At 38.9% G+C, this 18,963-nt stretch overlaps 6 protein-coding genes across 8 annotated transcripts in view; 3 read left to right on the top strand and 3 right to left on the bottom strand.

Moving 5' to 3' along the window:
* The first annotated feature begins 132 nt into the window (after positions 1-132).
* LOC105562867 (survival motor neuron protein) lies at positions 133-1,460 on the top strand. Of its 2 annotated transcripts, none has more exons than XM_012013985.1 (5): positions 133-247; positions 327-503; positions 567-657; positions 748-1,116; positions 1,210-1,460. In XM_012013985.1, exons 1-5 carry the CDS (start codon positions 203-205, stop codon positions 1,269-1,271), a joined length of 744 nt encoding a protein of 247 aa, XP_011869375.1. In that variant the 5' UTR covers positions 133-202; the 3' UTR covers positions 1,272-1,460. The 2 variants fall into 2 exon arrangements, with proteins under 2 accessions (XP_011869375.1, XP_011869374.1); XM_012013984.1 differs by having other exon boundaries at positions 135-247; positions 567-681.
* An 88-nt stretch (positions 1,461-1,548) lies between these two features.
* LOC105562882 (katanin p60 ATPase-containing subunit A-like 2) lies at positions 1,549-4,015 on the bottom strand. Its single transcript, XM_012014026.1, has 8 exons — positions 3,953-4,015; positions 3,783-3,853; positions 3,417-3,605; positions 3,059-3,323; positions 2,809-2,977; positions 2,637-2,749; positions 2,121-2,326; positions 1,549-2,037 (listed from the first exon to the last, which is right to left on the bottom strand). Exons 1-8 carry the CDS (start codon positions 4,013-4,015, stop codon positions 1,653-1,655), a joined length of 1,461 nt encoding a protein of 486 aa, XP_011869416.1. The 3' UTR covers positions 1,549-1,652.
* A 942-nt stretch (positions 4,016-4,957) lies between these two features.
* Positions 4,958-13,532, top strand: LOC105562856. Of its 2 annotated transcripts, none has more exons than XM_012013968.1 (4): positions 4,958-5,087; positions 7,179-7,378; positions 7,647-7,795; positions 9,659-13,532. In XM_012013968.1, the coding sequence occupies exons 2-4, from the start codon at positions 7,300-7,302 to the stop codon at positions 9,830-9,832; spliced, it is 402 nt and encodes a 133-aa protein (XP_011869358.1). In that variant the 5' UTR covers positions 4,958-5,087; positions 7,179-7,299; the 3' UTR covers positions 9,833-13,532. The 2 variants fall into 2 exon arrangements, with proteins under 2 accessions (XP_011869358.1, XP_011869357.1); XM_012013967.1 differs by having other exon boundaries at positions 4,958-5,315.
* Positions 13,388-15,560, bottom strand: LOC105562857 (omega-amidase NIT2). Its single transcript, XM_012013969.1, has 6 exons — positions 15,425-15,560; positions 15,083-15,229; positions 14,705-14,889; positions 14,478-14,646; positions 14,184-14,417; positions 13,388-13,941 (listed from the first exon to the last, which is right to left on the bottom strand). The coding sequence occupies exons 1-6, from the start codon at positions 15,468-15,470 to the stop codon at positions 13,847-13,849; spliced, it is 876 nt and encodes a 291-aa protein (XP_011869359.1). The 5' UTR covers positions 15,471-15,560; the 3' UTR covers positions 13,388-13,846.
* Positions 15,561-15,779: 219 nt separating this feature from the next.
* On the bottom strand, positions 15,780-18,173 carry LOC105562855 (G patch domain and KOW motifs-containing protein). The gene is made up of 5 exons (XM_012013966.1): positions 17,768-18,173; positions 17,164-17,533; positions 16,969-17,072; positions 16,585-16,889; positions 15,780-16,275 (listed from the first exon to the last, which is right to left on the bottom strand). The coding sequence occupies exons 1-5, from the start codon at positions 17,905-17,907 to the stop codon at positions 15,878-15,880; spliced, it is 1,317 nt and encodes a 438-aa protein (XP_011869356.1). The 5' UTR covers positions 17,908-18,173; the 3' UTR covers positions 15,780-15,877.
* Positions 18,174-18,641: 468 nt separating this feature from the next.
* LOC105562881 overlaps positions 18,642-18,963 on the top strand; it is a 5,999-nt gene continuing 5,677 nt past the window's right edge. The window contains exon 1 of the mRNA XM_012014025.1: positions 18,642-18,719. Coding sequence (XP_011869415.1) covers positions 18,642-18,719 — 78 coding nt within the window. The remainder of the gene's footprint in view (positions 18,720-18,963) is intronic.

The raw sequence follows: 18,963 nt of genomic DNA, 5'->3' as shown, positions 1-18,963 counted from the left end.
CATTTCGAGTTTTCATCTATCAAGTTTTCAAAGATGTATACCAGCCACTGTTTTTCCAAGCTGGCGTTGATACCGTCAGAGCCAATATCCACAGAGGTTCGTATTGAAGAATCACCCAAGTCCGTGGCAGCACTGGTAGCTCTCTGTTCCACTCCCGACAGTCCCGACCAGACGAGACGATTGTAATTGTTTATCTGACATTATGGCCGAAGAAAGTAATGTACTGTTTGTAAGAGGGAACGGCAATGTACGTAAGATGACGTCTTTATTTCTGCACTTCTTGAATGCAGTTCTGTAAAAGATATAGAAATTCTAACCACTTGTAGAAAAGTGACGAAGAAGATGTTTGGGACGACTCTGCATTGATACAAGCGTACGATAGAGCTGTAAACTTGGCCAAGGAGGAAGTAGCAAAGCGTATCGCCATGGACACTCAGGACCGGCAGATTAAACAAAAGCCAAAGAATTCCAATTATTCGAGTCACACAAAAAAGCCTTTCAAGGTACATTTCTATTTATGCTTTACCAAAGCAACCAAACTAGCACTTTTTACCGCTGTATTATAGAAGTGGATTGTTGGCGCTCCATGCCGTGCTGTATATCCTGCGGATGGACAACTATACGAAGCCATTGTATCGCATGTTGATCCAAATTCTGGCATGTGTACAGTGAAATTTGTTGGTAATATATAACATTATTACACTCATGACGAGTAACTTGAACACAATATTTTCGTTATATTCGCAGGATATCAGAATATAGAAACGGTACAAGTAAATTCACTTCTCGAATCTGAAGGATTGCAAAGTCAAATCGCCCAGCAGAAGAATGCGTTGAAAGGAAAGGTTGATGAAAGAGTAGATTCCGACACCCCCATCTATATTCCTAGTGTACAGGATTCCAAACAGATGAATGGCGAAAGAATGGATTATGATACAGAGGATCCCAGGTCATTTAAAAAGAATTTCATGCCTGGATTTGAACGTTTCAATCCAGCGATAGACACGATGCCACCCGCACCGCCCTTACCACCACTAATGGCCAAGTTGCCCGAAACCGATGCAGATGCATTATCTAGTATGTTGATGTCGTGGTATATAAGTGGATTTCACACAGGTAATTTTTACGATACTAATCAAGTATGTCATGTTTTTTTATCTATTTAATATGTCTTAACAATGGTATAATATCGTGCATTTTTTCATATAGGTTATTATCATGGGTTAAAACAGGCTAAAATTAATCAGCAAAAAAGAAAAAACTATCAGTAGTCTTTGTATGAAAATAATAATTTATCCATCATTTTTACGTTTACCTATTGTATTAATTAATACATTGGAAATCAATAAAAGCTTAGGCTTGTATTACATAATACTTTTAGATGGTAAAAAAAGTAAGGAAACCTGGAAAGATATGATATACATATGTATGAGATAAGAATATACATACATATATTCATACACACTTGTTATATTTTCATTCATTCAAACACTATAATCCTATTAGAATTAGTATCAAGTTTAAACAAATTAATATATATTTTACAAGTATTTCAAATATCATTATTTTGCAGAAAAAAAGCTAATCTATAATGTTTGAATATACTTAATGAATATATAATTGTGCGTGCGTTCTATATTAATGATAGTTAATTATTTTGAAAAACCAAATTCTTTATGCCATTCTATATATTGCACGCTCATATGCTTGGCAATCGGTTTTATCCTGGACTTAGCAAGGGCAATGTGTTCAATTGCACTGATGAAACCATCGGTTTGAATATCTTTCACAGAGGTTCTTTTAGCCTCAAGACTCGCCCAAATAGGTCGCAATTGATTGATCCATGCTTCCTTGCAGAGCAATTTCAAATCTGCGCAAGAATATCCCGCAGTTTCTCGCGCAACTTGCAACATCTCTGGCGAGTTGTACAGATCATTGTGCACGTAAGATTGCAATATTTCTAATCGACTAGCTTCGTCGGGTAGATCCACAAAAATCCGCTTTTCTAAACGTCGTAACAAGGCAACGTCTATATTCCTGAAAAGATCTAAAATATATAACATCGCGTAAAAGGTGTAAGAAAATAATATGAAATTGTCTTCTCTTGAAAAATAACTTACCATGGCACGTTTGTAGCTGCTAACAATACTACATTTGTGTATTCCATTGATAATAAACCGTCCAATCTGGCGAGAAATTCCGCTCGAAATCTTCTAGCAGGTTCCGAACTCGATGAGGCATCGTCTACGTTTTTTGTGGTCGTCCAATCAATCTCATCGATAAAGATTATCGTCGGTGCATAATGCTTAGCAAGATCTGTGAGCACCTAAAGTCGGCAAAGACCTTTTCACCTCTGTTTTATTTGGATGTGTTCAAATTTGCTAATTAAAGTGATTATTTCATAATTTTATCGCAAGTAAAGGATGTAATAGATACGGAGATATAATTTATAAAAAATATATAATATTAAAACTTGAATCGGATTATTTCTCACGATAGAAAGGTGTCGAGAATAGACTTCCGTCATTCATTGTTGAGATCAATAGAAATTTCGAGAAAAGTATCCCGTAGGATTTTATTCATATTTTGAATCTTTGAGACTATCTTATTATCATGTAATCAGTTATTAGACTTACACGAATATATTTCTCCGAATCGCCTCTCCATTTGCTGATAACCGAGCTGGAAGTGATGTTAAAGAAGGTCGATTGGCATTCGGTAGCGACTGCTTTCGCGAGCATCGTCTTACCTGTTGGAGGGTGAGTTTCTTGGTGAATTTACCAGTGGGCGATATAAATAATTACGTACCAGTTCCCGGTGGACCGTATAATAATACGCCTTTGCAAAAACCGAGTTTCCCATTAAACAAGCTTGGATATTTCATCGGATAAAATATAGCTTCTTTCAACAACATCTTGCAATCCTTGAGTCCTTTTACGTCGTCCCAATGAACATTCAAGTTTTGTTGCACTATTTCCTGTAATTTGTATACATGTATTTATTAGAGGGAGGACAAGTATAATTTCTGTTCAAGTCACAATATTTCCTATTTTTTCACCCGTGACATAATATCTGCGATTTCCTTGAGTTCAGAGCCGGGTGGATAGAGATTACCGATAGGTTTCAGTACGTCGTAATTGAAAGTTTCATTGGTACAAGTGTCGTCAAACATTGGCACTTGTGCGCGCTCTTCCGCGGGAAAGATCGGCGTCACCATGATATCGAGATTTAACTCGTTCCGCGGAAGCGTTGAAGCGGCATGTCTCTGCGTGGCTTTAGTTTTGCCAATATTGTTGCTACCGTCAACTCTATCTCTCTTGTTGCTGTTACGAAAGATCAATTTTATCGCGATATTCAGTTATAACTCAACATCGCAGTGTACTTGTAACTGTAAATCAGTCAATATTCATCCTTACGTATTTTGAGCTACGTTTCCGACGCTACCTGGCTCCGCCTTCCTGCACAACTTGGGATATCTGTTGTACTTGGCGTAATGGTAATCGATGTACTCAAGAATGATAGTTTCCAGATCGATATTGTCGCACACGTGTATGTCTCGGGAGAGTTGAGCCTCCTTGAAAAGGCTTTCCGCGCTATTGGAATAACTACTTGGAATAAATATAGTTTTCAATTTAATCACTTTTCTAATTTTGGGCAAATATGCACTCGCTCGTTATATATTTCCAGATATTTACTTTTCGCAAATCAGGCTTTAACATTAGTGCTTAGTCGACGGTTCAAAACGGTCTTGGATATTAATATAAACGTGGATTCTTGCTCACCCTTGCTCGCGTAAAAAGGCAGCGATAAGATAAACGAGATGGCGTCGACGTTCTTGGATCCGTTTTTCCTCCTAATTAACAATGTAATCGTTGTACTTGTCATGGAATTGACATGGGAAATTTCCTCACCGGAAACGGCAACGAGTAATTCCTGGTGAATTGGCCCTTACTTTTTCGCGTGCCAAGTGAGCGACGCGACCAGCTGCCGCGTTCAACGACAGGCAATCGTTCATGACCCCGTACGGATCGGAAATCGAAAGGAGCCAACGATAAGGACTAGCGTTGATTAACCCCTCACACGTTTCGATTCTCCAGATTCCTTTGGTTCGAGTTTCGAGTTTGACAAGGACCAAGGACGCGTACGGTTGCCACGACGACCGCCATGGTGACCGCGCTCGCGCATTCTCACCGGGATTCGGGAAAAGTGCCGGCCGGAATAATTGTAATGGGTTTAATTGTAGTTAATTGGCCCCAAGAGAGATCGACAGCTGAAATTGGTTGAAATCAATCGAGTCGAGATGACAGAGAACGTTGTGCGAGGTAAATATTTATTTCTCTGTGTATAAACGTATCTCTTGTAAGTACAATTATTTCTTCAAATCTGCTACGTCAATTGTAAGTTCAAGTTAAAGCGAGAAGATATTTCGCGCCGTCGCGTTCTTGAGTATAGATATTTTGGAATTGTCTTCGCGAAGCCAAATGGCAAATTGGCCAAGTTCCATATTTGACCGAGTGTCCACGAATCAATATATTCTACATGCGGTATTATTATTATACTAATTTTTTTTCAATCTGCCGCGCATTTCTTTATGCATTTCTTTTCTTCAATTCGTGACATTTGATTATCTGAAATGCAATAAATTAGCGCTTTACGAAGAGCGCGAGTGACTTATATAATCATCTAATTCTCTAAAAAAGCCAAGAGCTACCCTCTTCTACTCTTCATCTATAGGTCTCTCCGAGTGAATTTAAGTCAATTTATTATTACAGTTCGAAAAACACAAAAAAAAGTGACGACAACTGTGGGGCGGAGGCGGCGGCGGCGTGGCGACTGGGGGTGGTTTCGTCGCAGCGTTGCGAGAAAAGGAGAGAACGAGCGAGAGAGGGAGAGAGAAAGAGGGAGAGGCGATGCGCGAACAGCGCGAAACGTATTCGATCGACCCGCAGCCCGCGGGTAGCCGCGTGAGAGGAATGAGTTTACACTGCGACAGCGGACAGAGTTCAAGTCAGTCAGTCGGTCGGTGCCGCTATCAACCGCTGCATCGCGTTGAGCCTCTCGGAGGTCTCGCGACGAACACGCAGCCGGTACGGTACCCCTTTTCTTTCTCCTCTTTCTCTCACTTTGTCTCTCCTCTCCTAAACGGCCGATTTCCCGCGGAATAGGATGTATGTATCGATTTATTAGTAAAAATTGTGCACACACACCCTTCTCTTCGGAGGAAGAGTATACGTATGCACGTGCGTGCGGAGCAACGAGGGGCGATGTAAGGCGATGTAAAGCGGGCGATTGGGGCGGAGCGATGTAGTACAAAGGTAACGTCATTGCTATGCGGATTTATTTCCGGCCGGCCTGGATAACCGATCGGTTGCATCAACCTGATGCTAGTTGGTCCCGTCGCGTCGCGTCAGCTGTCAACTGATTATCCAATGTAAAGCGTAACGGACTGACGTCATCCCTCATGTTCCTGCTCTACAACCAGCGCAATTCCGTAATAGATACGAGCGTCGTGTCGTTGACATCATTCGCGCGCTTCCTGGAAACCGATTTTCCATTCCTTTATTTCTCATCTTATCTCTTTGCTCTTAACAATTGGCCTTTTCCGTTTCATCTCATTTACATAACGTTCTTTTCTTTCAGCAAAATGCTTTTTAACTATGAATCTAGTGAATGTTGCGTCTTTTGGATACTCGATGTTTAATGCATTGAAAAGAATCAATGCGAAAAGATAATACCGCCAACTATTCAATCCACTTGAGCAAACTCTTATGCGTTACTGTGCTTAGGAATATAAATAAATACACATTTTTATTTCATCATCAGCACGGATCCAACAACTTTACAGTGTTTCGAGATTTTCCTCTCGATGCATCATTTTACATTTTTCTTAAATATAATGAATAATTCCTTATACATGTTTTCAAAACACCTTTCACATTTGTATCTATAAACAGGAGGTCTATTTTATAAAATAGAAAACTATATGTATGTAGATTTCCATGTCTCTCTCTCTCTCTCTCTCTCTCTCTCTCTCTCTCTCTCTCTCTCTCTCTCTCTCTCTCTCTCTCGGATTCAAATTAAGTGAAAATTAATCAAGTTGATATTAAAAACTATTCAAAACACATGGAGAAAACAGTGTAATTGGAAGAAGATCCAGATAATAGCTGCTGTCGATTGATTCTATACGCTTATAACGCAAACGACGCGGCGCGCTAAAGTTTGTCTCTGCATATGGATCCTAGGATCGTGCGATAGCTTTGAGGAATCGTCACGACAACGATTCAGAATGATCGCTTCGGAAAGACTTTACTCACGTCCAACTACAGAACGTACATTTACATAAAGATTTTAACGAATTTCAGCTCTATAGAAACTATAATAGTAGACTTTACACCAATTGATTCTATTGTTGATAAAAGATAAATGATAGATTCTCTCTTCACATATGTATAGCGTCGAAAAGTTCCTTTACCAAAGTCAGCTTGAAACTTTGAACAAGTTGAAGAATTGGTATTGGTGCGCCGTTTATATACCTCGTGTAATAATCGGTATGGCAGACGTTACGTCGATTACATCGCAAATATGGACTTGGGTTTCTTGGGTAACTTTCAAGGGTGGTGAAAAAACTGAAGCTCGTTTGCCAATTTTGAAAATTCTCATCTTAATGAAACTCATTTACACGTATCCGGAAATGTCAACTGATCAACTAATATGAGATAGCGGAGTTTCTGCTAAATGAATAGACATCGTTTGTTGGTTCCACCATGAATTATTGCTCTTGGAATGAAATCTGTTTAGGGGAAAATTGATCGTTAGATCGTGTAATCGTTGCGAGAAAGGATTCGTGATTGAATTTGGACGTTGAAAACCTACTATCTCAATGAAAAAGAACAAAAGCCTAAATTGAATTATAGTTTGGCAATTTATAGAGGAAATGATATACATTGCGCTAATTGAATAAAATTCTGCATCGTGTACGCGCACTGCGTAATCTTCCGCAGTCATCAGCAGCCATCAAGCTATTCTGCGTTTCTCGCAAATTTCCCAGTTCCGCGATACGCGATAATTCTGGCTGTAAGGCCGAGACGACAATTATCGCGCGATTACGGTTCATTAGGTCAAACCCACGCGAAATTGATCTAACACGATGACAAATGTATCCTGATGCTTTCGCGCAGGCAACATGTTCCTGTTGCTGTCAGTGCACGAACGGAGGTTGCTGCAGTAGCCGACCACTCTGAGAGACTACCTATCGATACAAGCACGTCCCACTTTTTCCAAGTAAACGTCCCGCAGATCATGAAGTGGCCCTCTGTCAGCAAGTCATTCACGTGGACGTTCTGCCTGTCCACCCTTTTATTCCTGCCAGCGAGAACAAGTAAGCGGCACACGTAGACATAGGATTCGTCACTGACAACGGAAAGTGAAACGGTTTGAATGAAAAAGATAATATGTATTTTGAGACACTTGTCCGGGTAAAAATGTTTATAATTTTTATGTTTCACTCTGTGCTTAGATGTGTGTTATTCTCCATCTGTCTCTTTCTCTTGAAAGTATTAATTTCTAATTCAACTTGACTGATTCTTTTGTGTCACAGTGTGCGATGTATGATTGCGAATTGTAATGTGTGTGGTAAATTGTTTCAGATGCCCTGGAGGAGAATTGTACGGATTTTCAGGGTGGCACTGTTAAACACGGCCTCTTCTACGTGCCAGGACCTGCGGTTTGCAGTCTCTGCGTCTGCTATCATTCCGAGCCATTGTGGTGTAAGGCTATTTACTGTACGCCACCATACGTGAGTACTCGAGAATGCGAGCAACATGTATCTGCGATGCCAAGTTATTCGAATCCACACATATCCTGGGATCGAATTTTCTACAAGTAAAATTTTTTTTTACCAAAGCGTTAAATTGCATTTAATGTTGTAGAAATCATGTTCACGAGCATCTTTTTCTCGAGTAGGGAATTTTCTACCGATAGCGTGGTTTTACTAATTACCGCGAGATGATAGAGCCCAGTAAACATTTTCATCTACTGGGAACAACAAAGGCAATTTACTACTTTATTAGCGCAATAAGAAATAAAAAGGATTGGTGTAGTTTTGCGAATGAATCGCATTTTTCTCGGCGACCTTGCGACTCACGTGCATACACTCGTCACTTTAACTACGTTTTAATTATACTCTCTCTACACCCGCGCCACCGATTAAAATCAATGTTGTACATGCGCCACCGTCTAAAGTAGCACAAAGTTCCATGTCGTACATTACGCACTTAATGACCGCTATACCGCTAATAAGCGCGCAATCGGCTTTGTACAGTTCGCAAGGAGAGACCTTAACGAGAAGTAAAAGCATGTTAACGTTGGACTCAATAATATCGGACAATACTAACAATGAACCGGTAATTTCGTGAAATTTGATTTTTATAGAAATAATAAATATTGCTATCTTATCGATTCTTACTAAAAAGTAAAAATAGTAAAAATCAGTATGTGAGAAATATTTCATATTTTACGATATGTGTACCGAAGGAAAAATTTCTTGACTAGAATATTGCAAAAGAGAGCGATCTTCATAACTAGTCTGTCAGATAGTACACCAGTTGGCACCAAAGAGAGAGAGAGAGAGAGAGAGAGAGAGACGGGAGTGTGTGTGAAAAGTTTTGTTTACGGGATCAAATGGTTTGAGAATTTCTCGTGTGTATAATTCTCGAGACAATATTAAAAAATGAAGCGTTCTGCTGGTGAAGTAATTTAATTAAAACTTATTTAAAAAGATTTTGCTCAATTTGCTCAAATGAGAACTAATCAGAGAGAGAGAAATATACGTCCTTTGCATAAATGAACACTATTCAATTATTCAACAGGATAGTTAATAATTGATTTATTAAATTTCTTCCAGCTAGACCTTACTAGTACCACGTTGGAGGAAAGTTCATTAATGATCCACATAGCACAGAGAAATCATAAAGAATTGGGAATTCTTTTCAAATTCCCAAGTTATGAAATGAATTCTTTTTTCATTCCGTTTCTGTTCTAAAAACTTGTAAAATCTTTACGTTTTTAATATTTGATTATAATACTTCAAAAATGCACATATAGAGAATTAATTGAGAGAGAGAGAGAGTTGAGATATTTCACGAAAGACCAAGAAAATCGATTAATCGTATGTCATGTTTGCGAATGCGGGCGTATAGATGCGTCAGATTGTACACGTCCACGTGTACAATTAACTCGTTTCACACGTCGTTAAACATCTCTACACGTTCTCGCGAGCACAACGCGACGCATATTTTTTTTGCGATAAGTCTCATGTAGGGCAGTAGGGCCTGGACTACGATTTGCATCATGCGACGAGTTTTATGCTAATCTTGCCTACGATTGCAATATCATGTCTCGCAAGGACTGGGTTTATTGCAAATAAGCTTCAAATTACATTTCTATAAATACCTTTATAGACGAATCTAATTGTAAGACTGAAAAATAAACATCTTTTTTTTATGTTTTATAATGCAAAAGCTATGTCGCGAGATAGACTGTTTTCTATGAGAGAATCGCTAAAGAATATCTTTATCTGGTTAAGTTTTGTAAATGATAAATGAATAATTTTGAGGCTGATTTAAACGCTGACCGATCTCATGTCACGATTACTCCGCAGAAATGCAAAAGGTTCCGCGTGGGTGAACGCTGCTGCGAGTTCGAGTGTCTCGACGATAGCGACGATTGGAGTGGCCCAGACGTGTACGATGCCGCAGGATCGTCCAAGATCAACGAGCAGAGTCCTGTCATGTGCCTGTTGGGCCTATTGATCGCGTTATCGATGGTGCCTTAGTAACAGACGAGAATCGTCATCGCCATAGATCTTCCCCTCATCGGATAATTCCAAGAATTCGCCCATCAGTGATAATGGTGACGACGATGACGACGACAAGAAAATTACGTACAAGAAATCCTCGAGGCAGGTTTGTCTCGTATGTTCTTTACCCGTAGAGAGTAATTAGGTCGTCCATTTGGAATAGCGCGAGCTCAGTTAACCGAGAACTGCAGTTTCTTGTAATAGACCGATACAGTTCGATCGAACGATCGAGTCGCTTTTTCAAAATAATTGAGGAAACGAAATGTTGACTTGACGAATAACAAGCAACAGAGTTCATAAATGTAGTCGTTTCGACGCTAGTTTCAATGGTAGCTGTTGTTATTGCATCACCAAATTAAGAAGATTTATATTTTTTTCATAATTTTGATAAGAGCAAAGCTTGAAAAAAATTGTGAATTTGGTCAGGTTTGATACGCGCGCGCGTACACAGAGACACACACACACACAAAAGCGAGTCTTTTTGATTTTCTCCATTTTTCGACTTCTTTCGAAATCCATTTTCTCATATTTTTCCACCCTGTCAAATTCGATGTGATAACACTTATCAGACGGCACGCAAACTCGATATCGAGTTAAAACCTACTCATATTCGAACGTGAAAGAATGACGTGAGTAGCTCTTGGCCTAATCCGAACGCTCACAATCAGACCAGTCAGCCACTGTCGTATACGAGGTGCACTTGATCTCGTTTCGAGTAAAATTCAGCATTAGGTTGTACAGAAAATATGTGCGATAAGGCAGGTAAAATTATCGTAAGAAAATTAATTCGATGCTCAATTCTCGGTTAGCCCAGCTTAATTGGTAGCAATTCTGCAGTTAAGCTGACGTTATCTTGACGTCGAAATGACGACAAGACTACCTAGGTAGCAGCTCGAGAATGGATATGAGGGATACGAGATTATAATAAGAATTGGCGAAAACATTTGGCATCTCGCCTTCGACAATATTCGCGCTCGAGACGTGTGCGTGTGTACTAGGTAAAAATTTGTTGATTGTCGCAAAACGATGTGTGATGCGACAAAAGAAACGTGTCGGGTTGAGTTGAGAGATTAGTGCGCAGATACACAAGTCTCTCGTCAGCGAACACTATAGGAGCTGGAACGTTTCGTCGAGTGCGTGATATCCTCTTTGTTTGAAAGAGAGACTCGATTCAATCTCCAATTCAATCCACTTTTTACCCTTCGTTCGCTTTGCTCTACTTTGCTATCGGGTTCGCCGATAATGAGGCGTTTCTTTTAAAAGGACATCTCGCATAAAATTCATTCTCTCATGATCCGTATGCATAAATCTTGGGCAAATTTCCTTTCGACAGTCGCGCTTTCGATAATGTTTGTTTCGCGTGCGCGAGAAAAAGCTTTTCCCTCGTGGAGATAAAATTAGCCGAGTCAAGCGGTCTCTTTGTCATATCTAATGACAAAGTGTTCGCTCGCGTACGTTACCAGATTTTACTACAAGTTCATACAAATCGATCTCATTGATTGAGAGAAAACTTGTAACGTAAACGCATGTTTTTAAAACGAAAAAATATATTCTTATAATATAGGCATCGTTTGTGCATTCTTATTGCGAGAGGGTTTGTCTGTTAAAATCTTTTTATTACACGCGTGAACATGTTTTATTTCGAAATAGAAACTTGAATAGAATAATATCGCTATGCAACTTTTGACTTGGTGAAAGTTTGGACGTTTTGTATCTCAACAACGTACTTTTCCGCCCGCTTCCATATTGCAAAACATTTCGATTACTCTCCAATTGACACTCGATCACTAATTCACTATTATTCGCACATTTCAAAGCGGCGATAATTATAATAAGCGCCTGAATTTTCACGCGATAACAAGCCAGTTAATTATAATTGCTGTCGATTTGCGATACCGCGCTATTAATTGTTGGTCGGTGAATAAATCGAGAAGCATAAATGATTAATATAATTAAACGAGAAGAGTCTAATATTCTTAAGTATTATGTGACAATTGCCGATTAGTGATCGATGCGAATGCGACTTTGGAGCCTTGCCATGTTATAGAAATCTGTTATTTTCTAACGCTTACCGGAAACCGATATAAAAAAAAAAGCAAAGGAGCCGACTGCTTTTAACGAAATGCGAAACGATATTCCAATACCAACAGCAGCCGATAAAGCCGATAAAGCCGATAAAGCCGAGCAACATGGGGCCACACGAATTGTAATAGTATAACGTACCCAAACGTGCTTTCTTGATCTTTTCAGGGTGAACATGAAAATACGGTGCTATATTATAAGTCATTCCTCGCTAATAATAAGAGAAATGGCGCTACTGTATATTACGAATATCTGCGAGTCTCCAGTATTGCGACACCGCGTATTCCGGTATTTGCGCACGTATATGCTTGTCTGTGATATATATAATATAATATATATATTTTTACGACGTTTGATTACTCTCTCCTCGTCCTTGGATCGCTAATCGCTTTGCGAATTTCGGAGGCTTCGATTAGCGCTGTGAATATCTCTGCCGAAAGCATCCTCTTAAAGAATTGGAGATGACAAAAGAGAGGCTGGAACAATCGTAATTGTGTAAAGATGACGATGGTAATAGTGAATAACATATTGATTAACGTGTATACATATATATACATAACGTATAATCGATTAATTAGGCGGAAATTCTATTTACTACATGAGAAAGGGATTATTACGAAGAATTGTTATTCTTTTGAAAAATGTTTATCCATAAGATTCTATATAAACGTTACGATCGTTAGGTATCGTTAATGTTGATAAAAATCATCTGTCACGTTTGACTGCGCAAAAAGCGAGAGAATGATGGCGCGCGAATCAATTGTTGTGTGAATCAAGGTCCGTTCTATCACTACCACAGGGTATTTGCGAATAAGTTCCGCGCGAGCTCTTAATATTGCGTGTGTGGTGCATTAGAGCCTAATTTATACATTTCTTACTTCCATCCGTCGCACGGAAGTTGATAATATATCTTGGTCGTTAGGAGCTTGCTCACTTATTACCATGTGTTTATACCATATTGAAGCGTTGAAGGCAATCTTTCAATCGCCTCAATTTAAGGTACTAAACATCTCAATTGAGCCGCTTTCAATACCGAAGGCGTATTAGTTTCCGAGTCTTGACTCTCTTGAATTTTAAATATGCGCCTTGCCCGAGTTTCGCGCAACAATCAAGGCAAAGTTGGACAAACGGCACCACCGAAGCCGAATTAATAGTTTGAGATAAATAAATGATTGTAACTCAAATACGATAGACTTGTTCGCAGTACCAGCCTGGCTCGGACGTGACCTAATTTTTCATGCAATCTTGCTATGTTTTCAAAACTTTCATCAAATTTGCCAGACTTTTGGATTGCTTTGAGATTGCTCAACTATATCTCTCTTTGTAAACACACGCTTATATTTATGCTTTTCCTCTCTTTTATAGCTTACATTTTATAAAAAGCTTACATTTTAAGTAGAAAACTGACCTAACCTAATTTACCAGAGAAAGAGAAGATGTGTTAGTGTGTGTGTAATATATCGATGTAATTTTACTGCAATACGTACTTTCGACATAACAATGTCATATAATGATCCAGGGGCCTTTTATGTGTGAGTGATGATTCAAAATCTACATATATGAAATTACAATAAAATTCAAAATACTAAACAGACTCGATATATTGTCTCTTTGAACGGAAATTTCTCTAATCTTCCCTGAAGCAACAAGTTGATGAAATAACGATTTAACGATAAGACGAAATTGGTAGGTATATCAAAAGATACGAAATTGATACCGATGAGAATAATTAGATTTACAATATCGTATCACACGTGTAGATATACATTTGACAAAATATATTTATCTACCAAGTTTGAATGTGTTTGAATGTGAAATTTGAAGCTCTCTTTTCTATAATAACAGTTGATGACGATAGGATTGCTCATGATAACACGTGCGAAATTACTTAATGACATAAGCGTCTTGCTAATTTCCCTTCTTCCAAATGGTGTCATACAGATCAGTACGACGTTGATCGAACGTCGGGATTTGAGCTCTGACTTGATCCACGACTGCCAGATCTGTAGAATAATGCAGTATTATTTCTTATGTTACATGTATGTATATATTAATTTTTTGTCACTTAACTTAAATATACTACAACTATATTTTATATGCCCGACAAATGACGTTTTATATTAAATATAATAAATTATAATAACACGTTTTACACACCCTACAAAGTATATTGTAGTATTGGAAAAGTCTGTTGAAAAGTATATGTGCCGTTTGATCGTAATTCTAGCTTTGCAACATTAATTACCTATATCGGAGACCACCATATCCTCGGCAGCATCCAACTCTTCAAGTATTTCTCCCCAAGGATTGGTTAACTGGGTATGCCCCCAAGCGACGTATCCAGGCGGTGAGCCACGTGCCGGTGATACGCTGGCTACGTATAATTGATTGTCAGTTGCTCTGGCACGCTGCAGAAGCGACCAATGCAGCGGGCCAGTGGTCATGGTGAATGCCGCCGGATATATCAACATCTGACAACCTAATACATCACGGAATTAATATATACAACTATAGTTGATATATATGGTAAATTAATCACCTTGGTTTCTATAGAGTCGTGCCATTTCTTCAAATCTGATATCATAGCAAATACCAATGCCGATTTTGCAACCTTTCGCTTGAAAGGTGGTAAGGGTATTGCCAGCGGATAGGACGTCACTTTCGCGAAAAGTCACTTTCCCTTTAACGTCAATATCGAACAAATGCATCTGTAAGGAAGCATCTTAAGCATTTCTTTCATTATAGAAAGACGTGCGACATTTTCACCTTTCTGTGCTTGGCTACGAGTTTTCCATCCGGTCCCCATACCGTGCAGGTGTTGTACAACTTGTCGTTGCTTCTCTCCATTATCGTGCCAGCGATCACATAGACATTATTCTTTCTCGCCGCCTCGGACAACGCCGCGCTCGTCTCGCCGTCCGGAATGCTCTCGGCATATTTCGCAAAGTGAGCTATTTGTTTTATGAAATGTGATGAACCAGTAAATAGTATTCCAACTTTTTTATTTTGACAAATTTTAATTCCGATTCTAATTAGGGCTGTGTAATGTTGCGTGAAAAACAAAAGGTGAGGGGCCGGGTAATTTCTGTAATTTTTTCAAGGCATTTCTGCAAGTCAAAAAACATTCATGTTCTTGTTATTTACACGTTCCGTATGGCGAGTTGAAAGACTCGGGCAGCGTCACGATATCGGCTCGGTCCTGTTTCGCACGCTCGATAAAAGAGACGGCTCGCGAGACGTTCGTTGCCTTGTCATCGCCGACGGACAGCTGGACCAACGCGAGACGTAGGGCTGAAACCGTACATATACCAACAATGTCAACATCTCTTTGTCACCCGCATCCCCTGCTTACGCTACGATATAGGCAGTGCGATTCGATATGCAAAAATTTAGCGGAGAAAATATTGGACAACAACAGCACAATTTAATTGCGTTCTTTGCTTGTTTTTTACATTAAATGTAGAAATGACAGACTCGCGCACGTACTAGTCATTCTTCTTATTCCGTGCCACGAGACACTTGCCCGCAACATGACAGGTTAAGTCATCACCTGTTTATCTCTATGACGTAAAAACCACAAGTGTTATCTACTCTACGTATGACGTAGATATCATGAAATGTCTTCTTATACAAGAGAAGAGAGAGAGAAACAACTTGAGATTCCAACGTTATCTGAGATGACAATATTGTTGGCAAAACATTATTGATCTTTCTTCACCTCCGCCCATTCTATTCCCTTCCCTTTTCTTTTACAGACTGCCTTCTGTAAAAATTCTCTACAATATAATTTCAAGTCAAAGAGGATACACGAGATTGGAGATTTACCTGAAAAAGATTCAGCTATATGGAAAAATAAGTTTTATTAAAAAGAGATACAAATAAAATTATACAAGTCAATGTAGAAGATAAAACATTCATATATGTTGCAATTTAAGTACGTTATCGTCTACTGGATGATCGAGATCTCCTGTATTTTTTCAATTTTCTTCTGTCGAAAGATTCCAGGGATCTCGATACTTTATCCTCTCGTTCTTGATCTCTTCCTTTGTATTTCTTGGATTTCTTTGCCTTTCTAATCCTATCGTTACTACTGGAGCGCCTTCGATTTCTCCTCTTATTGTCACTGTCACTCTCGCTGTCGGATAAATCCCTTGGTTGGGTTTTCGATTTTTTACTCGATTTCCTCGATCGATGTCCATGCTCGTTCTCTCTGTGCCTTCTTTTCCTATCGGACACGTCTGAATCGCTGCTATCGTTATTACTAAATTTGTCCAGCGATACGGATCTCCGTTTGTTCGCACCTTCCTTTTTCTTATGTTCTTCATACTTGGCAGCATCTGAAATGAGTTTCATCGAATACTAAAGACTGAAACTGCAGTAATCTTGTACAAGTCAACAGATTATGCAGGGACTTTTAAAAAGTTGCAAATTAAATGTCACACTCGTGCGCGCAGTCAATACTTGCATCAGTTCTTTGCATCTTTCTCGCAAATCATTCTCCGATTTCAATTGAATATATTGAGAAACTAGATTAATTTAAGCCTAGTTTAACTAATCTGTTGACAAACTGAAATTTTATAATTATGTACGCTTTTACACCTGTTCATTTAAAAGTCCCTCAAGAAATCATCGCTTCGTCTACTAACTTAGAACTTTGGAATTTTTCGAATATTCAGCCTTTGTTACTACTTGAACTATACACTCGTTCACAGAGACGATATTTCCATTGAGTGCCATTTTCACGATTAATCTTCCCGCATCGTCAAAGCCTTCTATTTGGCCATACGCGTTGGAACGCTTGCCAGCAATGATTTTTATAAAACTCCCTTTCTTTATCTGCAATTCTTCCTCTTCCTTGGGAGTTTTTCCAACCTGTTTTTGCAACGCTATCTTATCTGCACCAAGTCCCATCCCCATTGGCCGTAATTCAGGTACAACAGATGTTACGAGTCTGCAAATACAAAGATACACGTCAAAATAAATATATATATATATATAACATGTACATGCTTCGAAAACAAAGTTCTTACTTTGGATTTTTACCGATTCCTTCGCCAGGTTTCCATCCCATACCTCGTAACATAGCTGAACCAAAGATATTGAGTGGCACCTTTTCGTAATCTTCTAACGTACTCTACGTAAAAAGAGAAATACAATATTTTTATGTGATTGAGTTAAATGTATTACAAACTGTTATCGATGATTCATGAAAAGGAAGCACTTACTTCTTCCGCGCCGTTTAAATCCTGTCCCTTAACTACGGATAAAGTTATATCGTGCGATTCGTCGTGATTTATTTCTGTCGATTTGAGGTCTTCTATGATCTCCTTGGCTGCCTGCTCATCCAAGGTGAGGGTTTTACTCTCGGTGGGCAATTCCGTTTTTACTTGTACGTTCAAGAGAGAAATAGCTTTATCAGCTGACGTTAAATCGCCATTTGATACTTGGTTTGGCTCTTGTTTAATCTTGACACCCTGTGTCGCATCGTTACTTGTTTTCGACTTTGAAGCATCTATTTTGCTAATAATTCTATCGCGCCAGGTATTAGATTCCAATAGTGGAATAATAAGAGGCTCTTCTTTTTTCTCTTCTTTCCTAAACAAACGTATCCTTCTATCAAATTTACCTACAGATTGTTACGACACATAACACGTATCGTTTGGGGTGCTTAGTAAGTTCAAGTAGTACAATCAATAACGTTTTAATTAAACATTATTAGAAAATGAATGACACCAAGTCAAAGATATAGAGACGAATATTAAAAACATTAAAGGCTTGTAGATGAGGTTACAAGCGCAGTTTTCCATTGAAATAAACTTGTTAACTTACCCGATTACTTTAATCGCCTTTTCATCTAGACATTCAATATAATCCACTTTTTTCTCCTCGTGCAGCTTCTGCTTATCCAAAATTGGCTTCTTTATAGACTTTGCAAAACCAAAGGAAATTTTCTTACTTTCTTCAGCCATATTTCCTTACAATTATATTCCAAAAGGTATCGTATTCTTATTCCTTATGGGATATCACATTTTATGCAAAATCTTAGGTTTTTAATTTCATTTATGTCCTTTGTCAACACTATATTCCCACTCGGATCAGTCGCAGCGACTGTAGAAGGAACTGAAGGGAGCAGCAGGGAGCAGCAGAAGGCCAGAAGCACGTAAAGATAGAGCGAACAGGCAACGGTTCAATCTCGAGTTGAGCATAGACCTTATATCAACAAGACCAAGAGACTCAACTCCTGTGTAAAACACAAGCTTGACCATGTGGCTGCGTTTCCACTCTGACCACAGACTATAAGGCTGGATTCACATGGAGCGTAACCTGCGTATCACCAATCACAGGGTCATTCTGATAGAATCGTTTCAATAATTCCGTTGAAATAGTTCTGTGATTCTGTGACCTAAAGCCCGTATCAGACTACGGATTGGGATTGGGATTAGATTGAAATTTAACCAATCACAGTAAAGTTTACTAATCTCAAGTTCAGTAACTTTTACTCTGATTGGTCAAATTTCAATCTAATCCCAATCCCAATCCGTAGTCTAGCAAAAATTCCAAGAATTGCATTTCCGAGAATTTTCACATTCAAATCGCGAAAATCGAGAATTTTTCCTTTACCTAAATTTTCTCCCAAGCATAGTTTTTAAATTATAAAAAGAAATAGTTACGTACGACATATTTTTGACTGCCAGCGCGCACGATGCAACGCGCAGAGTTTACTTCTTGCGATAGTAACACAGTTACGTCACATCCAATGAGCGAGCAGCTCTTAGGCTGGGTCTACATTGGATGTAGTAAGTCGTGTCGGAAGAAATTGACCAATCACAGTTCATTATTCTTCGACCGTAAGGAGAATAATGAACTGTGATTGGTCAATTTCTTCCGACACGACTTACTACATCCTATGTAGACCCAGCCTTAAGCCTCCGCTACAATGATTCTCGGTTCTGTCTACAATGGTCGTAGTCGTAAGAATAATCGACTGCGATTGGTCAATTCTTATGCGACTGACTGAATTGACC

Source organism: Vollenhovia emeryi, unplaced genomic scaffold (genome assembly GCF_000949405.1).
Source record: "Vollenhovia emeryi isolate VEMERY1.0 unplaced genomic scaffold, V.emery_V1.0 DF939183.1, whole genome shotgun sequence".
Taxonomy (NCBI): Eukaryota; Metazoa; Arthropoda; class Insecta; order Hymenoptera; family Formicidae; genus Vollenhovia; species Vollenhovia emeryi.
The sequence above is the reverse complement of the archived record's forward strand: the minus strand, read 5'-3'. Positions and strand labels throughout refer to the sequence as shown.

Bases quoted from the DNA above. Each gene is read 5' to 3' on its own strand.
- LOC105562867 (XM_012013984.1), top strand. From the start codon at position 203: ATGGCCGAAGAAAGTAATGTACTGTTTGTAAGAGGGAACGGCAAT. The intron at 682-747 runs GTAATATATAAC...TTATATTCGCAG, and splicing joins GTGTACAGTGAAATTTGTTG to GATATCAGAATATAGAAACG. The intron at 1,117-1,209 runs GTAATTTTTACG...TTTTTCATATAG, and splicing joins TATAAGTGGATTTCACACAG to GTTATTATCATGGGTTAAAA.
- LOC105562882 (XM_012014026.1), bottom strand. From the start codon at position 4,015: ATGAACGATTGCCTGTCGTTGAACGCGGCAGCTGGTCGCGTCGCTCAC. The intron at 3,854-3,952 runs GTAAGGGCCAAT...ATTGTTAATTAG, and splicing joins CTCACTTGGCACGCGAAAAA to GAGGAAAAACGGATCCAAGA. The intron at 2,327-2,636 runs GTAAGTCTAATA...TGCCGACTTTAG, and splicing joins ATTCGGAGAAATATATTCGT to GTGCTCACAGATCTTGCTAA.
- LOC105562856 (XM_012013968.1), top strand. From the start codon at position 7,300: ATGAAGTGGCCCTCTGTCAGCAAGTCATTCACGTGGACGTTCTGCCTG. The intron at 7,379-7,646 runs GTAAGCGGCACA...AAATTGTTTCAG, and splicing joins ATTCCTGCCAGCGAGAACAA to ATGCCCTGGAGGAGAATTGT. The intron at 7,796-9,658 runs GTGAGTACTCGA...ATTACTCCGCAG, and splicing joins TTTACTGTACGCCACCATAC to AAATGCAAAAGGTTCCGCGT.
- LOC105562857 (XM_012013969.1), bottom strand. From the start codon at position 15,470: ATGTTGCGGGCAAGTGTCTCGTGGCACGGAATAAGAAGAATGACTA. The intron at 15,230-15,424 runs GTACGTGCGCGA...GTACGGTTTCAG, and splicing joins CGGAATAAGAAGAATGACTA to CCCTACGTCTCGCGTTGGTC. The intron at 13,942-14,183 runs GTAATTAATGTT...ATTATTCTACAG, and splicing joins TATGGTGGTCTCCGATATAG to ATCTGGCAGTCGTGGATCAA.
- LOC105562855 (XM_012013966.1), bottom strand. From the start codon at position 17,907: ATGGCTGAAGAAAGTAAGAAAATTTCCTTTGGTTTTGCAAAGTCTATA. The intron at 17,534-17,767 runs GTAAGTTAACAA...ACGTTTGTTTAG, and splicing joins AAGGCGATTAAAGTAATCGG to GAAAGAAGAGAAAAAAGAAG. The intron at 17,073-17,163 runs GTAAGTGCTTCC...CTTTTTACGTAG, and splicing joins ATTTAAACGGCGCGGAAGAA to AGTACGTTAGAAGATTACGA.